Source organism: Cricetulus griseus (genome assembly GCF_003668045.3).
Source record: "Cricetulus griseus strain 17A/GY chromosome 1 unlocalized genomic scaffold, alternate assembly CriGri-PICRH-1.0 chr1_0, whole genome shotgun sequence".
In the NCBI taxonomy this organism is placed as follows: Eukaryota; Metazoa; Chordata; class Mammalia; order Rodentia; family Cricetidae; genus Cricetulus; species Cricetulus griseus.
The window spans coordinates 147,375,924-147,394,984 of record NW_023276806.1 but is presented as its reverse complement, the minus strand read 5'-3'; the positions used below and the strand labels follow the sequence as shown (position 1 = coordinate 147,394,984).

The 19,061-nt window shown below is 37.7% G+C and overlaps 1 protein-coding gene across 1 annotated transcript in view; it reads right to left on the bottom strand.

Annotated features, from left to right (window-relative positions):
• Positions 1–14,723: 14,723 nt before the first annotated feature.
• Otogl (otogelin like) overlaps positions 14,724–19,061 on the bottom strand; it is a 136,465-nt gene continuing 132,127 nt past the window's right edge. The window contains exons 57-58 of the mRNA XM_027392463.2: positions 16,805–16,884; positions 14,724–16,155 (exon numbers count right to left, since the gene is read on the bottom strand). Coding sequence (XP_027248264.1) covers positions 15,955–16,155; positions 16,805–16,884 — 281 coding nt within the window. The 3' untranslated portion in view covers positions 14,724–15,954. The remainder of the gene's footprint in view (positions 16,156–16,804; positions 16,885–19,061) is intronic.

The window sequence follows — 19,061 nt, the reverse complement described above, 5'->3', positions numbered from 1 at the left end:
ATAGTATTCCAAACAAATAAGAATCCGTAATTTCTCTATTTTTTACTAAGCAAATATTTCTGATACAAGTGCCCAGTTGAAGTAAATAAAGCCCAATTCCTGATCACTAAGTAGAATCCAAAATATTAGAGATGAGCTAGAGACATGCTGAGCCCCTACATCAGAGCATAGCTAATAAAAGTCAGGGCTATTCTTGGCTTCCCAGAGGCAAACACGTTTTGTCTGAATCTTTCAAGAGACTACAAGTTTCCCAGAAAGACTGTGTGTGACAGTGTAGTGGTAGTGGCAAGGAAAATTCAGCAAATACAAAAACATTAGCAATACATAAAACCCAAAGTAGGCATCATGTGTGCAGTAGTTCCAAATTCTTTCAACTCTTTAGAGTTTCATGTTCTGGATTTCTCATCACCAAATGCAGAGATAGTGTCTACATTACAAAGTCATGGTGGTGATTAAATACAATTAATTCACAACCAACCCACCCAGAGCAGTGCCCATCCTGTGACAGAAACTCAAGGTAGTTAAAACATGGGGTACACATGAGAAACAAATAGTCCTGGGCACGGAAGTGCCACTTCTGCAGCAACTGTCTGTGAGAAGCTCTGCATGCCAAGCCAACAAGGTCAGACTGTATCCTGAAGGCAACGGGGATTTTGAAAAAGCATATGTCATTTCATTTTTAGAAACATGGCCCTGGCAACAGTTTGAAGGAAAAATTTGTTCATTTCCCACACTCTCCTTGGCCTCAGCTAAAGAGCTGTTATGCTTTAATTCTCTGTTGTGCTATTTAGAACAGATTTGAGTCTTTAGATGATTTCTGCTCACGGTATTTTTCTTCAGGTCAATTTTTATTTTTATTCTATTTACAGATAGGTGGGATATATTATCCAGTGTTTCCTTAACTCTGTCTTTCTTATTTGGCAGATACACTCTTCTAAAATACACATTTTGAAAAGCATTTTCTCCCTCTAGAGAATAGTCTTTCTTATTCAGTTCTCTTTGTATGTAACACCTGGTCTGATGCAATGGAGTTTACTCTAACTTTGTTAAGTAGCTGCTAATGCTGTTCTGCCCCTTTACTCAGGGCCCATACTGTGCGGAATAATTTCCACACTGTCTGCAATTAGCATTCTAAGACATGAAATCGATGCAATATCCCCATCCACTCATCCAGCTGTAACTTGGAACCTTCTTGCCTTTTCCATCCTGGGTGGTAATGAGGAAGTATGTGTTCAATAAGCGTCCCATAACAGATTCCATATGGTACCTACTGGGTTTCAAGGTGCATTTACCAGGCTTTCCTCTCTCCAATTATATTTTATTCTGTCATCACTTTCATGGTTTACAGGCTTCCTCTTTAAATTGCACACAATCCTCTTCAGTTACAAAGCCCTTACAATAACTATGGCTTTCTCAAGGCTGACATTCAGAAGCAACTAATCCACCTGGATTTGAGGACAATGCTCTGAGGAAGCATACGAATGTATCTTTATCGGGGAATAAAGGACCCGAGGATGGTTAAATGAGTGGCTAGGATAGTCTTTGGGACCAAATGTCTAATATGCACTGAGTGCTAAAGAGAATTTTCTGAAAGAAACAATAAGAAGGCATAGTGAGTGATGAAAGTGTATGAAGTGAGTACCACTGCCTCTGGTGGATAAGCACAGTACTTTCCACTTGTCCTAGTTACCCTAGGAAAGGAACAAACAGACTGAAAAACAGCCAAATGGAAACAAAGTTCTGTCTTGCCTTCAATTTCATGGAAGTTCGCAACATCTATTTTGAAAATAATAAACACTAAGGGACTTCACACAGATTTGTATCTTTCTTGGCTATGACATCTAACCTCATGTATCTGTATTAAGACAAGTAACAACTCCAAGGATTTTATGGGTTTTTCAACATGAGGTACGTGGAAGTAGACTGAACTAAAAGGTTTTTAATTATAGCAACATAGAATGAGTCTTAGGGATGCCTGATCTATCAGAAAAATATTTCTAAACAGAGATGGAAAATAATGAAGTCCAAATATCAGTTCTGTCATAACTTACTCACTCTCTCAAAAGCCTAGCTATAGTCAGTTACGTCAGTGGAGACCCACAGATGCTGCCATGTCTACTGCTCCTCAAGGTTGCCACTCCTCTCTGCGTGACAAATAAAAATAACAAGCACTTTCGCTGGGCTTACTGATTTCAACCAATGTCAACATTGTTAATTACATTCACTTCACAAAGTTTATAAGACTTGTCATTTCCATTGGTAAGGGGCCAGAATGAAGTGCTTATGAATTTTGCAAAAGGTGTGTGGTAGTTTGAATGTATTGACCTACATAAGCTCATAGGGAATGGCACTATTAGGGGGTATTTTGTTCTTGGAGTAGGCATTGCCTTTTTGGAGGAAGTATGTTACTGTAGGAGTAGGCTTTGAGGTCTCATCCATGCCCAAGTAATGCCCAGTGCTTGAGTCTACTTCCTGTTGTTTCTGATCAAGATGTAGCCAACACTGTGTCTGCCTGCACACCACCATGCTCCCTGCCATGATGATAACGGACTGAATATCTGAATTGTAAGAAAGCCATCCCAATTAAATTTTTCCCTTATAAGAGCTGCTGTAGTCATGGTGTCTCTTCATAGCAATAGAAATCCTAACTATGACTAGGATTTACTAAGGAGTTACTAAGTTAGATCATGGGGCTAGAATCCCAACCCAGGCAATCTATCATCAAGGTCTTGCTCATAAGCTCTTCCTCCCAAGAACACAATTTAAGGTGTTCAGAATCATAGCTGGGGATCAAGTCCTGTTGATTATTTTCAATACAAAGTAGAGATACATGCAGGCCAGTGTGCTTCAGTGGAAAAATATACAACACATAAATGTGGAAACTGGATTTTCCTTTGTATAACTATACCAATTCATTAAAAGAAAAAATTCCTTTCCATGCTTGGCTGCTTTGAAATGTGCAAAACTGAGAAAAAATGCAATGTTGTAGAGATTGCTGTGTGTCAAATACTTTTTGAATGACTACTAGGAACATGGGCCTATGAAGTTAGGGAAAGACTGTTTATAAGTGATCAAGTCTGCACACTGAAGCCACACACTAAGGCCAGGACCTCAAATCTATTGACAGAACAAGTTGCCACTACTGGGTATGGATCATTCAGGAAGAGTACCATTGAAGAATCTTCTTTGTATTTTATCATGAAGATCAAAGAGACTATTTCAACATTTTTCCTTATCCAGTTTATCCGAATAATAAACCTTTTGTTTTTGTGGCCTCATACTTCTCATAAAATTGTTAATATCTTCCTTCTAGTCCTCATTGCCTCCCCACTGGGCTTTCTCTCCATCTCAGACACGATGATGATAAATCATCAGCTCATGCATATAAGGGCAGTTATGTCATTTTGAGTTGTTTAACATTTTTATAAATAACCTTCAAAGAATTATTTGTGGCTCATATTACCAATTTCAGACACTGTTATTTAATCTTGCAGCACAGTTGTCAATTGTGGTGGCATTCTCCAGTAGGATTTGCTGAAGGACTGGGAGGCAGGAGGATCATGAGTTTGAGGCTTGCCTGGGCTCCATATTTTAACTTCTCAAGAAACTGTGATTCAAACCAAGTTACCCAGTCTGCTCACTTCCACATAACGATGTCACCTTCACAGCCAAAGTTTAAATTGATGATTTATATAAAACTACCAGAAAATGACAGACTAATTCAGTTAGAAAACTTATCCAACAAAATTCCCAGAATGAAATAACTTCAGATTTTTATGTTTATAAATGTGATTTTTGAAAACCTGCAATAAACATTTGCTATAACATAGGGCTTATCCGAAACAACACTGAACACCGAATACACAGAGATTGAGGAAGAGCACTGGAATTAGTCACAGAACTTTCTATGCATGCATTTGTGTTTTTAGGACAAAGGATTGAATCTTTCTATGGTCTCAAAAACTCCATGACTCTATTTAGTGAATAAGATGTACTTTCCAGGCACTGTGTGCTCTGTGCTGCTTTATCTATCTAAGCTCTGCCTGAACACCTTACTGGACTCTGACCCTGCCTGTTCCAATGTCAATGTCCGTATAAATCTTTCTCTGACTTTCCCAAACAGGGATAGATAAGTTTTCTGTCTTCAGTCCTCTCTGACTATGCACTTGCTACCTGCTCTCCTTGCAACACCCTTCTTCCCTTCTTCCTTCCTATCCCCACATGTTGGCTAACTCCTCCTTTTCTTTTTGCCCTAACATGAAATCTTTGGTGATACACCCAACCCCTGGAACTGGGTTATTTGGTTCTTCTCTGTTCTTGCAGAATATCCAGGGTGAAACTCGTGTGATAAGGACTATAATGCAGAGTTAGCACTATGTAGAATTGCTCTGTGCCATTGAAATCCCATCTTTCCCACTTTCCCAATTCTAGTACTTATTGTTAGTATTTAGGCATCTGTACTGGCATGCCTTTAGCATTCTGATAAGATACAACCCCAGCTGCTGCCACTAAGAGCACTGCCTGTCCCTACTCATTAGGTCTCTGCCCACCTTCCATCTCTCTTTCTTTCTCCCCCCTCTCTCGTCCTCACTCTTGTTCTCTCTCTTTCCGTTAATAAAAACCCTTCCACTTGAACTCTGTTGCATGGTGTCTTTCTCTCTCAAGCCATTTTTTAATTACAATACCTATGGCAGTTCCTGATACTGAAAACAACTCACTGGGTGAATGACAAATGATAAGAGCTTATTTTCTCAACCTTACGAGAGGAAAACAGCACGGGATTCCTAAATCTTGGACACATGCCAGTATATAAGAGTACAGTCACTGTACACAGCAAGTGACCCAAAAATTAAACACACAGGCCCATCTGCACCTTTCTCTTGTTTCAGAATCAATCAAACCATCACACATCAGGGAATGTTTCCTGCCAGTGCGCCTGTGAGTTGGAGAGAAATCATCCTCTGAAAATGTAAGGGTTCTAACCAAGCCCTTGCCAATCGAAGGGTGATTTGTCTAAGTCTCACGAAGAGAAAACACCTGCTACTTAGTACCCAGTTAGGAAAATATTTTCTCTAGTATTTGGTACATGGAACATGTGCTTTTGTTTTGGATAAACATTAAACTGAAATGTGTGTTACTTCCAAAGAATATCAAATATTCCAAGTGAATACAGGACATGTGGTATGGATGTGGACAGACAGGGTTTTGATTCCTCCTATGTCAGATGTAGAGTGTATACATTTTAGATGTTGAAATTCTGTTATTAATAAAATAAATAGAGCATCTTAAATATGGATGCACAAATACACATGACACTAAGGATGTGTGCTTGTAATGGGACACTGTTTCTGAAGACTACTGTTTTTTATTCTATAAGCACACTAATATAGTAAACAGTATAAATACAAAAGATTAATTACAGATTAATAAATGTGATCTACACACGACCTCAAAATTACCATGTGATAGACTGTAAGTGAATTTTCCAAAACTCCTATGGTGAGACTGCCCCCTAGAGGTCAATTCACCACATTGTGTGAGAAATTAAAACCCTGATTAAAATGTGGCAACTTATTCTTCAGATCAAATAGGGACCTGAGTGAAGTAATATTCACATTATCTGTTTTTATTATGAAAATGATGTGATAAATTTATTTTACAGTCAAGTTTAATATAAAATAGATAGCTTTAGAAGCTCTAGGAGGAAAAGTGTAGAAAAAAAAAAACAATGAAAAGGAGTTCAATATAAAACAAAAAAGAGTTCAGGTGGTCTAAACGGATTAGGATTAGAATCAATGCCTATAATTGTGATTTGATAATCAAATCTATATTCAGTCCTGAGAATTAATACCCATGAGTAGTTAGCGTAAGATTCAACAAACTAATACTTTTAAATATTCAGTCAACATTTTTAAAAAAGGAAATGGACACTCACCCATGCTCCCCCACCATTCTCACCCACCATGCTCCCTCACCAGGCTCACCCACTATGCTCACCTACCATGCTCAGCCACCCATGCTCACACACCGTGCTCCCCCACCATGCTCCCCCACCTTGTTCACTCATCCATGCTCACCTGTGACTACCACAACAGGTTTCTCGGGACAACTTAATGTTCCTCTTTCTGTTACACTGAGGTTATCCTCTGATGGAAAACAGATTTCGAAATTGTGGAGAAGAATCATGAAAAAGAGAGCCACCTGGCTTTAGTAATTGTGCTAGGGGTTGGGGCAAATCACAGATCCAAATGAAAGTTTGTGAGACATTCCACACTTTTAGGAAAACTGAAGAAAAATGCTGCACACAAGTCTCATTTCACTGGTGCTAAACAAAACCTCCAGCTCTCTCTCTCTCTCTCTCTCTCTCTCTCTCTCTCTCTCTCTCTCTCCTCTCTCTCTCTCTCTCTCTCTCTCTCTCTCTCTCTCTCTCTCTCTCTCTCTCTCTCTCTCTCTCTCTGTGTGTGTGTGTGTGTGTGTTTAGCAAAAATAGCCTCATGTGAGGTGTGTGGAATGAAAAGAATGAAAAAGAACATCCACTTTGGGTTTTATTATATTTGTAGAAGTGAGGGAAGGTACATCACACATTCAGCTTGGCAATGTTGAAATATCTGTGGAAAAGACTAACCACTCATTAAGAAAATAATGTGCATGTCTGAATCACATAGGAGGAAAGTGAGTTAATAACGATTTGAGAAGGATAATGTTGTAAATTAGAGATTGATGAGATGATCTCACCCATATGAATTCCAGACTGATCAAGGGAAGACCACAATTAAAACATCAGTAGCCAAGAATCCTGATGCCTACCAAAGAGGCTGATGGAAATACGTTACAGATATAGAAGCTATGCCTAATATAAGAAATAACCAATAAACATTTGTTGAATTAATGAAGTTAGGACTAAGTAACAATGAATGAATGAATGAATGAATGAATGAATGAACATTGACAAAAGTTTCATTTATCACAATAGTTTTTAACATTTACTGACCTTCACATCAATGAAACCAGTCCATCTTATTACTTGATTCTTTAATCTAAGATGTGAAGATACACATTTACTTTCCTCTCCATTTTTTTCTTTTTTTAAATGTCTACAAGATGTGAAGGACTTGGGAGTGTTACAGTGATGTGTTGCAATGTTGTGTTACAGTGTTGCTCATCTATCTTTCATGACTTACTGACACCAGTCATTTTACAACAGTTATTTTTCCTTGTGAACATGAACCTACCCAAGCACAGTCACCTTTAAAGAGCAATTCAGCAATATAATGTCCTATAATTACCTTTATTAACATATTTAGAGGTTTGACAGTGCGAAGCTCCTAGTTTTCCATGTATTTTACTCATACATCTTTCAAGCCAATAAAATGTTAATGTTTTTATTAATCAAGTAGGAAATGAATTGTCACCAATTAAAACAGTTTTAAAGTAGCTGCTAGAATTACTTGTGCAGAACTGGTGCACTATTATAACTCAATTAGAAGCAGACACAGATGTTTTTCTTTCTAAAGGAAACCCAACGTTAGATTTACTTTTCTTTCATTTTTAAATGTTTCTGCTTTCTTTTTATTTCAGTGTACTAGACAATTTTGCAAAGAATTCTATTCTCGGTCTCCTGGTTTCAAAAGTGTTCACCTTCTAGAAAGGGTTGGAATAACTGATTAAATTTTGGTTCTCATGATGTGCATCAAGAAAGACTGGAGTCAACAGCCAGATTGGGGGAGGAAGAAGCATCAGTTCATGCTGGCCGGCATTTCACTGATGCCACAACCCTACATATCAGGAGTTCTGGAGAAATAGCTTTTGAATTGTTTATATGCAGTAGAACAAGAGAGAAGAGATATTTTACATTATTGATTATAACTCGTGAAATACCATAAAAATATGCTAGCTAGTGATTCTTTATTCTTTTTATTCTATTTATTCTTTATTCTATTTATTGTTTTCTTTGAATTTATTTTTGATTGATACATAAAAAACATGAGAATTATACATATCTATGAGGTATTCTATATGTCATTACAGGTATACCTTACATGATCAAGTTAAACTTGTATGCCTCAAACATTAATTCTCTTGGGTGAAAATACTCAAAGTCATGTGTTCCACCTTTTTGAGGATACAGTGAATAACCATTGTCTGTGGACACTTTCCTATAAGGCAGAACACTAGACTATGCCTACTTAATTGCAACTTGGTACCCATTGGTAAATCTTTCCCATCTCTCCCTCTTTCTTACTCTGCTGAGTCTTTGCTCACAACCATACTACTTCAAATACCTATGAAAGCAATAGTGTATATTCCACAGATGAGTCACATAATGTGACATTTGGGTGCAGAATGGTTGACTTTGAGTCATTTTAGGTCTTTGGTTTATTTACACATAACAAAAAGGTTCAATAAACTAGAGATTCCGACATGATTTATTTTCATTAAATTACAAAAATAAAAATAAAAAAGATTTCACGTTTCAAGAGATTGATAGTCTGTCCCCTGGTTCTCTGGGTTCCATATTTGTGGATCCAGTGAACCTCAGATCAAAACTATTTGGAAAAAGTTGCATTGTTCCTTAGACAATGGAGTAGAATAACTATTGTGCAGCATTCATATTGTATGGGATATTCTAAATAGTCTAGACCTGATTCAAAGTAGATCACAGGATACAAATGTGTTATGTGCAAGTACCATGTCATTTTATGTAAGGAACTTGAGCAACCACAGCATTGAGTCTCCACAGACACTGAGACAGACCTGTGTCTGTCATAACAGAAAACCAACCTTGAAATCATCTACCACGCCCTTTAAATTCTGATCTTCTGGCCAATTGTGTTTGTCAGGAATAGAAACAGGTACTATTTACATACACACACAGATGCAACACCTAACAAAAGGAAATGTTCTTATGAATTGAATCTGATGTTATTATTTCCCTTTAATGCATCCTCATTTTTCAAAGTGACAGACTCCAGTCAGTTGCATCTTGACTGTTAAAATTGTCAACGGGCCATGCTGAAAGATGTCTCATCTTAATACAGAGTAACTGGAGCAGTAGAATAATTGATTTTCCACCTGGAAAGTTAAGTGTGTTCACTTCAATCAAAGAGGCATATTTTTAGGCTCAAAACTAAAGTATTTGACATCCGTGTGTGTGTGTGTGTGTGTGTGTGTGTGTGTGTGTGTGTGTGTGTACACTTCAATACTCTGTCCTATCAATTTAGATTGATTTTGCATCCAGGTGAATGTGAAGGCATTAATGAGTACATGGTACATAATATTCACCATCTAATAAGATTGGAAGTTTCAGTACTTTCCAACAAATAGGAAAATAATTTGCTTCTAGAAATCATCTAATTGAATGTGAAGAAAGTGTTAGAAATAAAATGAATCACCAGACAATTACACAAAATTATGTCTCATTGTGCAAAACTATTTAACCTCAATAGAAGAACAATTAGAACACCCACACATTGCTACTGCGTTGGAAATAATACCTCACATTTTAAAATGACACCATCATTGTGAAGAATATTTCAAATACTGTTGATAAAATTGAAATTTAAATAAAGAAACATGCAAAGGTAGTTTCAACTCAATTTATTTTTAAAACACGTCCACCTAAAAGCTCTGGAAGCAGCCTTTAGGAACCCAACTCTCCTGTTAGACAAAAAAAAAAAAAAAAACACCTGAGCTACCAGCTATAGAATAAAACCCTGTGTCAAAGCCTCAAAAAGCAAAGGAAAAGAGGGAGGGAACAAATAAAATTCAAAACAAGAAAGAAAGAAAGAAAGAAAGAAAGACAGACAGACAGACAGAAAGAAAGAAAGAAAAAGAGGAGGGAGATGTTTGTGCTTTGCATATATATTTTTAAAACTGCAAATGCCATTTGATTAGAAACAGGTCCCCAGAATCCATTCAAACGGGTGTAAAGCAAGCTTCTTCCTACAAAATCCTCCTTGGTTCCTGTCAAGCAGGTGTTTGCCTTAGAGAAAGCACAGACCATTGAAAAGAAATCACCAACCGTTGAACCTTCAGACCTTGCCACAAAAACACAAAGCTTTCACACTGCTGGTATCACTGGCAATCTGGTGCGAGCATTCTGTTCCTTGGGTATCCATTAGTCTACACATAAATTAGAATGTTGAAGAGGAGTGCTGGAAGGATTACAAAGCGAGAGTAGAAAGAACTTTACCGGGGACTGGAGAGATGGCTCAAAGGTTAAGAGCACTGGCTGCTCTTCCAGATGACCCGGGTTCAATTCCCAGCATCCACATGGCAGCTCACAACTGTCTATAACTCCAGTTCCAGGGGGTCTGTCACCTTTGTACCAATGCACATAAAAAATAAAGTTAAATATATTTAAAAAAAAAAGAACTTTACGGTGCAGACCCTGATTAACTGTAACAGTTACCCCTCTGGTGAAAAGAAAGGCTGACTGGTCTCAAGTGCACTGTTTTCTAAATTGATTAACGTGGCCTAGGTGGACAGACACCCCGCACACAGGAAGGAAAAGATTGGGCTGGGCATGTTAGCGAAGCTTAGCTAGTCAAAGCGCAGGATTTGCAGGGCTGGGATGCCTGCAGGAGCCTCGAGGTCCCGCAGATTGCCCAGACCCCGACATTGCGCAGGGACCAGGAGACACAGAGCACAGCTATGGTCTCACCTAGTCGCCTGCCTCCTGCTCTCATAGCCCTGGCTCTTCGCGGTCTGTTCTGCTGCTTTTCCCCCGCCCACAACGCTGTCGGGATTGGACTGAGTGACAGGTCTCCATGGAGACGCAGAACTGAAGAGGGGAGAGTGGGAGGCGAGTACCCAAACATAAGTGGAGAACTGTGCTTAGTACTCACAACGGGAGGGAAGCGGAGGCAAGTGAGAACCTCTCATGAAAGGCAGGGGGGAAAATAGACCACGTGGCTATAAACAGCCTTAGCTTGGGGTTAAATTTATACAGGTGACTTTGCATGTGTAAACAAGGGCGCAGTGAAACTACCAAAACCCCCTGGGTGTAAAGAAAGGTTTATTCAGGGGGAATTCGCAAATGTCATGGCTAGCTCTCTAGCAATGATGGAGAAATCTTGGCAGTTGTAAGGGGTTAAGTTGCCAAGGGAGGAAGAGAGTGAAGCTGGAACAGCCTGGGAAGCAGTGTGAGGCTTTGAGCTGTGGCAAGCCTGTTGGAGTTAATAGAGAACTAGATGCCTTTTGCAGAGGTGGATAGGTAGGGAAGATAAAAAGGTAACCGCTTTCCCTGGCAAACAGAAACCTACTTTACAAGGTTTCTTAGGAATGCTGAGTAAAGTTTATCAGGTCTGAGTCCGGCCTGAGCTGAGCGCAGACTGTCATCTACAATATTGTCAGTGGCATTGCCATTTGGGGTTTGGCAATCTGGACCGGCAGTCTTCTTTAATATGCTTGACAAGTGGCATGCACATGCATTTTTAATTTCATCATCTTCCTCAGTCACCTGCCCTGAGCATGTTCTCCAATTTTGTTTTGTTTGTTTATGTGAGGGTTTTGTTTGTTTTCCATCTTTTTAGTCGGCTTCACTCATCTTCATGATTTCAACTATATTCAAGATTTCTAGTCAGTCTGCTTAGGATTTCATTTCTCTCCAATGACTCAAAGATGTATTTGTAGCACAAGGAGGGATCTTTGTCCATCTGGATGACTCCCACAGGCAACTCAGATCATCCTTCCATTGCTAAATCCACATGTGATCTGTCCTCTCTGGGTTAGCCTTGGCTCACAACTCACTCACTGCAGCTACTTCCAAAAAATTAGTATCTGAATCTTGTCTCCTTTTGAATTCATAAGTTTCTTTGGGCTACCCAGAATAGTATTTGTGAAATAAACAAATGATCTGTGTATGGAGTGCCTACAGAGAAGCCTGTCCCTGGCCTACCATGCCCCTCATCATATTCACTGTTGAGCTTCGTCCCTTCTCTCTGTCATGGAACCTTGACATATCACTCACTGAAAGTAACAGACCACCTACATCTGAACTTCTGTTTTCTATAACACTGTTCTGTGGTAGGAATATTTACTTTTTATGTGTACCCAGATTAGGAGCCCAGGGATGGGAAAACATCTGTAATCAGGAAGCTTTACAAAGGACTATACTCAGGTGAATGGAGGGTTCTATATTGTGAAATATTACTTTAACTATGTAAACATGTGTTACATTTGTTTATGTGGTGGAATATTACTTTAACTATGAAAAGATATGTTACATTTGTTTATGTTGTGGAATGTTACCTTAACTAGGCAAAGATGTTTTACATTTGTTTATGTTGCCTTTATTTAACAATGTAAAGATGTGTTGCTTTGCCTGCTTAAAACACCTGATTGGTCTAATAAAAAGCTGGACGGCCAATAAATAACTAGTCAGAAGAGGGATAGGTAGTGTTTGTGGGCAGACAGAATAAGGAGGAGGAGGAGGAGTCTAGGCTGGGAGGAGAGAAGCAGTCACCAGCCAGACAGACATGGAGGGAATAGTGAGAGTAGAACATACAGAATGAAAGAAAGGTAAAAAGCCAGGAGGCAAAACATGGGTGAAAAGAAACAGGTTAAAATAAGTGATAAGAGCTAGGGACAAACATAAGACCAAGCCAAAAATAAAAGACAAATAGTATGAGAATTTGGTTCCCATTTTTCTTCTCAAAATGCATAGGAAATAGGTAAAAATCTCCATTGACCTAATATGCTAAAATTGTATCTTATATTTCCTAGCTAATTGGGAAATACATACAAAATGTATGTGTATATACTGAAGGGAAGACTCCAGAAGGAACTGGTTTGACAGAAGTAACATGAGGCAGATGAGGTATAGATCAAGCACTAGTCATTGCTAGATAGCAAGGCGCACAGCTCCAGGAAGCACAGATGTAATCCAAAAGCCAAGTGGATGCCATGACATTAGGAGAGCATGGGTGGCAGAACCAAGTTTACTTGCTGTTTGTCCACCTGCCACTCACAGGTCAGAGTTCATCTTACAGGAAATGAATTCCCACTCTTCGTCAGACTCAGCCTCAGGTCTCAGCCTATCAATGTACTTCCAACATTGCCCCTTACTTTCCATCCAATCCAAGTTAGATTTTGCAGTGCTTTTAGCATGGCACTTTCTCTCTTCCCTTTTTAGCACTTGTCAGAATAGAATTTGGCAAAAGAGACCAGTACCAGGCACTGTCACTCATCTGTGGAAGCAAAAAAAAAAAACAACACTGATCTCATGGAAAGAGGGGGGGGGAAACAGAGTGGAAAATGATGGAGAGACTAGATAACAAGCACCCAAATACAGCCAACCAGGAAGGAGTAGCCTGTGTTCTACAGCAGGGCAGAGTAACAATTCTTTACAACTGGTAACAAATTTCAAGGGAATTAGTATAGTCCAAAGGTTCCCAACAGGAAGAAATAACAAAAGCTTGAGAAGTTAAAATGACCTTGATTTTATCATTATGTCACTTTATCCATGAATTAGTTGTTATACTGGATTCCATAAGTATTTAAATTAATATATTGTGGTAAAAATTAGAAAATGAAATATACAGGCTGCCTTCAGTTTCAGAAATGGTTCAGACCTGGAGATGGTGGTGCACAACTTTAATCCCAACACTCAGGAGGCAGAGGCAGGCGGATCTCTGTGAGTTCGAGGCCAGCCTAGTCTACAGAGTGAGTTCCAGGATAAGCCCCAAAACAAGACAGAGAAACCCTGTCTCAAAAAAAAGAAAAGAAAAGAAAAGAAAAGAAATGGTTCAGTGAGTGAAGTGTTTTCCACACAAATGTGAAGTCTTGAATTTGGATCCCTATAACCCAACTAAATTATAGAGATCAACTTACATAAATATATATGTATATATTCATGTATATATGTATATATGTATATATATATTTCTCTTTCATACATAGTCATCATAGCATTACATAATAAATTTATAAAATTTATTCAATTTTTCTTGGTTTGATTACAAGGTTTTCTAATAAAAATTGATAGCCTTGGACAAATGCCAATTTGTGTTTGTACAGGTGCACTGTCTAAGATATATTTCCTATATAGGAAGGTCAAACCAAAACATCCCTCTAATATTAATATATACTGCTACATCTTCCTTAAGAGTTCTATACTTTTTAGTCATACAAGAGTGTAGATGGAGTTTGTGTTTCACCTGGTCCCACAGACACTTTGCCCCAAATAAACACAGAGAGACTTATATTACTTATAAATTGTTTGGCCAATGGCTTAGGCTTCTTACTGGCTAGCTCTCTCTTAACTAATAACCCATTTCTATTAAACTATGTATTGCCACGAGGCTTTGGCTTTCCTGTAATCCAATACGTTACCCCTTCAGCAGCTACATGGTATCTCCTGGAAGCGTATCTCAGCCTCCTCTTCCCCAAATTCCTATAAATTTTCAGGTCTCCATCTAGATTTCTTCATATATATATATATATATATATATATATATATATATATATATTTCTTTTTAAATGTTAAGCTGCACAGAGGCAAAGATCATGTATGCCTTGTTTTGCCTTTGTTCTCATTGTCTAGAACAGCACCAAACATATCATAGAACATCAACATGTAATTATTTTATTTGTTGTTTTTTTGTTTATTTTTAATTAGAAAGAAAATTATTTTACATGTCAATCCCAGGTCCCTTTCCCTCCCCTCCTCCCCTGCCCCCCCCCAACTAACACCCTACCTATCCCATACCCTTTCTGCTCCCAAGGAAGAGTGAGGCCTTCCATAGGGGTCTTCAAAATATGTCTTATTCTTTGGGATAGGGCCTAAGCCAACCCCCTTGTGTCTAGGCTCAAGGGGTATCCCTCCATGTGGGATGGGCTCCCAAATAAAATACCAGAAGAATGTTTATCTTCTCCTGACAAATAGGTTTAAAGATTAGTTAATATTTAATAACAGAATGGAATTTAAAAGAAAGTGATAATTTTATATCACTCTACACTGAGAAAGCAGCAGCCTTCTTGGCAAAAATAGCTCTCAGGTTTCATAGTGTACAGATAAATTTAGAAACAGTCCCCAGTGATAAATAAAGGAAGTAAATGTAAAATAGTAACAATATAATTAATAAATTCAATGGTATAAAAATATAGCTCCAGGTCTTCTTCTATGTAGTGACTGATACTATGTTCTCCTGTTCCTTATTACTGAATAACTATTATTGCATGTGTGATATTCTAAATGAATATTGGACTTAAGCTTTTTAATCCAATCCAGTACTATTTAATAACAGAATATTATGTGACTTTTCTTGTCATCTTGCTGTATCATTTACAATAAAAGAGCATGAATTCAGAATCAAAAAGACCTAGAAAATAGTCTAGTTTTTAACATAAGTTCATCACATTGTTTCTATATATATTTGTAGAAGTCACAAATGTATTATGCTAATGTCACATCTGAAAACTGAGAGGAGTTTGTGGTGACATTCCTAACAGTTGTATTAACTAATGTTAACAACCTATGGTTCTATGTTCTGTTTCTAAGCACACAACTCTATAGTTATCTATCAGCTGATTATAACAAATCTCATTGGCCAGAGTATGCAATAGAAATTAAAGTTTACCTCAATTTAACTAGCCATGGCAAACTGCAAATGGAAACAAAAAAAGAAAACCAGGAACTGAAATGGAAGGAATTCTGCAACACAGCCTTCTACTTTATAGAAATATTTAAATTTACCCCACACTGCAATTATAAATATAACAGCATTTCAGCTAACAACTTAAAATTATTTTATCCTCAGAAATAAAACTACAAATCAAAACTTTCCACTGAAACTATACACAGTTTGTACTGACTATTAGGTTATCAAATTCCAATAGTGTTAAGACACATTATTCTTAGACAGTATAAGGCTGTCATGCTCCTAAATAATAGCAATGAGCTGATGCTGCCTGACATGACACTGTTGTATAGAGTTCTTCAAATGCATGGGCTTAATTCCACTGGCATGTGCAGTCTATAGGTTCCTGGAGTGTGTACATAACTTCTGTGCCATTTCCTGAGCAATGCAGAGGCACAGTTAGGTTTCGTACTCCATTTTCGCGACAGCACTTGCAGAACCTCAGGTGGCTTTCAACATTGATATTGTATATGGTAGCTGATGGGCATTTCCCATCGCAAGATGCAACGCTGATCTGCAAGGACAAATAATGAGAAAAGAATTTTCAAATTTGCCTAACACTGGTGATTATTTGAATCCTCTGAGGAGTCAGTAAGAGCTTTGTTACGATTTCACTACCCAATCTTCTAGAAGTTTAAAAGATTGTGGAAATGCTACATTAGAACATGATTCATACATACACCAAAGGGTTGTTGCATGATGATGCTGAATATAGTGATGCTTACATAATTCTAGATGGTTGTGTGAGAATAACTGAATAAAAATATAGAATAACTTAATCCCAGCCCAATAATTCTATTGCCGCTGGTGTCATCTTCTGGTACAAGTACAGGATAGAATTATGTAGGCCATACTAAAAGGAGTAAAGTAATAACTCAGGCTACATTCCCTGATTAAAATTACACAACTGAAGACAAAATGTCATCAAATATTGGAGACTGCATTTCTATCTCTCTAGATTGCAATTACCATTGAGAACTGTTGATTACTTATGCTAAAAATAACTATAATTCTTCAGAAACAGGATGTTTTAATATTAGAGGATAGGATCACTCTCAAAGTTAGATACTATATGTTGTCATTTTCTTGGCATATAGTTTGCCACATGTCAGTGAACCACAGATTTCCAGAAACAAATGTAGCAGTGTCATTTTTCCACTTACAGAGGTCTGGCTTACACAGTCCTGTTTCTTTATCATTGATTTAATGATCACTTTCTGGCACATTCTTTCTTCTCGTTTGCCTGGAAGAAAAATAAGAGAATATGTTTGTTCATCAAAAAGCCCATGGAAGGGGATGGAAAGAGATGGTTGAGTGGTTGGGAGCCCATGCTGCTAATCCAGACAGCTGGAGTTCAGTTCCCAGCACCCACATCAGGTGGCTCACAACCCTGTAACTCCAGTTCCAGGGGACCTGACATATCTGGCCCCTCTATGAACCACGCACACATGAACATACTCATACCTACACACAAATAAATTACAAATTACAAATAAAAATAATACCATGTAAAAGCCTTTCTAAATTTAAAACATGAATATAATTAGATTGGAAATTTGATGTATTTATTTAAAACATATAGTCAATATTAAAATCTTTTCAAATTTTAGATGTTATATGGATAATATCTGTTTTCTCCTTCCATATAGCTTGTATCCTCTAAAATCATAGTTATTTTCACTTTTTACCTCATTATCTTAAAATAATAATTATCATTATTAGCCAAATATATCACATAAATTGAAAAATATTTTTATATTTTATTTGTGTAAATATGCAATATGTAAAAATAATTCATTAGTACATAACAATTTTTAAATAAAACTGGGACATAAAACTATATTTTCTAAGTCCTCACTAATATGCTAGATTCGAGGAGAGATGGGCAGCTAAGACTGGCTGAAATTAAACTGCCTTTGTCAAGGAAAAACAAATTCAATAAATAGATAGGACAACATTATTCATTGTTGGTTAGTTGAATATTTTATTCCTGGAGGTATTTCCCATATATTCCTCACAAATGTCTTTGTAGTAAGTATATTTGGTATATATCGCAGCATCTGTGATAGTACCTAAACTCAACAATCTCTACAACATAATGACCATAACCTGTTTATCCAGAATCTCAGGCTGTGACAAAGCTTCTCTAATGTCAAAGCATTACTAACTACTTCACATTCACTTACACACTGGTTAAGAGACACAAAGGCAGTTTGCTATTACTCTGCCACTCAAAGAGTTTGGCAGAGTTGATCTATGTTGGGCCTACACCCAGTATTGCCTAATGGAATCTCCTTCTCTGGGGCTTAACTAACAATTTCAGGAAGCAATACCTTCCTCCATGGGTTGGCTGCTGTCATGTCTAAACAGGCTGAGGAGTGCTAGTATGTCAATCATTAGTTTAACCACCCAGTTGTTCCCCTGTGTGCCCTCAGAAAATAAACACACTGACTTGTCTATTAATTATCATGCGTTGGCATTATGGGGCCGATTCAAAGTCAATGGCCTTGACTTTGAACATGATTGTGCTTCCATCTCATATCTAAAGGAAAGCTTAGAATCCAAAGCTGGCCAAGGAATGAGAAGTAAGAATATATTATACAAGTCTCTTCAGATTCTACAGCTAAATTTAATTCCTGTGTTCCTGATAGAGCCCATAATCAGTAAACATTAGCCCATATGTGGTTCAGAGAACACTGAATGAAAAACTGATTATTTTTCATTTGATGTCTCATAAGATTCTAGCAATTAAAATATACATTATTCTTAAGGCCCATTCAGTATAGTTCTTGTCATTTGAATTGTGCTCCTCAAATCTTCCCATGTTCAGTAGAGCTACAGAATGTTATTTTTATTTTATCACAGGCCTTTACAGAGACAATCAGATGAGAATATGATAGGTATGTAGATTATAATGCAGTATGACTGGCCCTTATAAAAGGCGGGAATTTGGACACACACACACACACACACACACACACACACACACACACACACGAAAACATAATACAAAGATGGTGACAGTCATCTATAAGTCAGGGACAGGCATTACTCTCTCACTGAACTCATTAGAAAGCTGCTCGCCAACATCTAAGTTTGGGGACTCCAGTGAAACAGTACATTTCTGGTGTTTAACCCACCTGTTCTATGAGAGTTTGTGTTACAAAAGACCTAGAAAGTCAGGCAATAGAATGAACATCAAGTTGTGAAATGCTGAACTTTTCCATTTTCCTTTTGTTGATGGGAGGGGTTTATATACAACTTAACTGGCTGTTCATACACAATGCAACTTAATGTTAGTTCATCATCACAAATCACAGGAAATTTGACTTGGGCAAATTGCTTAACCTCTTTGAGCTGAAAATCAGAATACTTCCAGAATTTATTGCAGTGGACTCTTGTGCAAAATAAATATTCTAT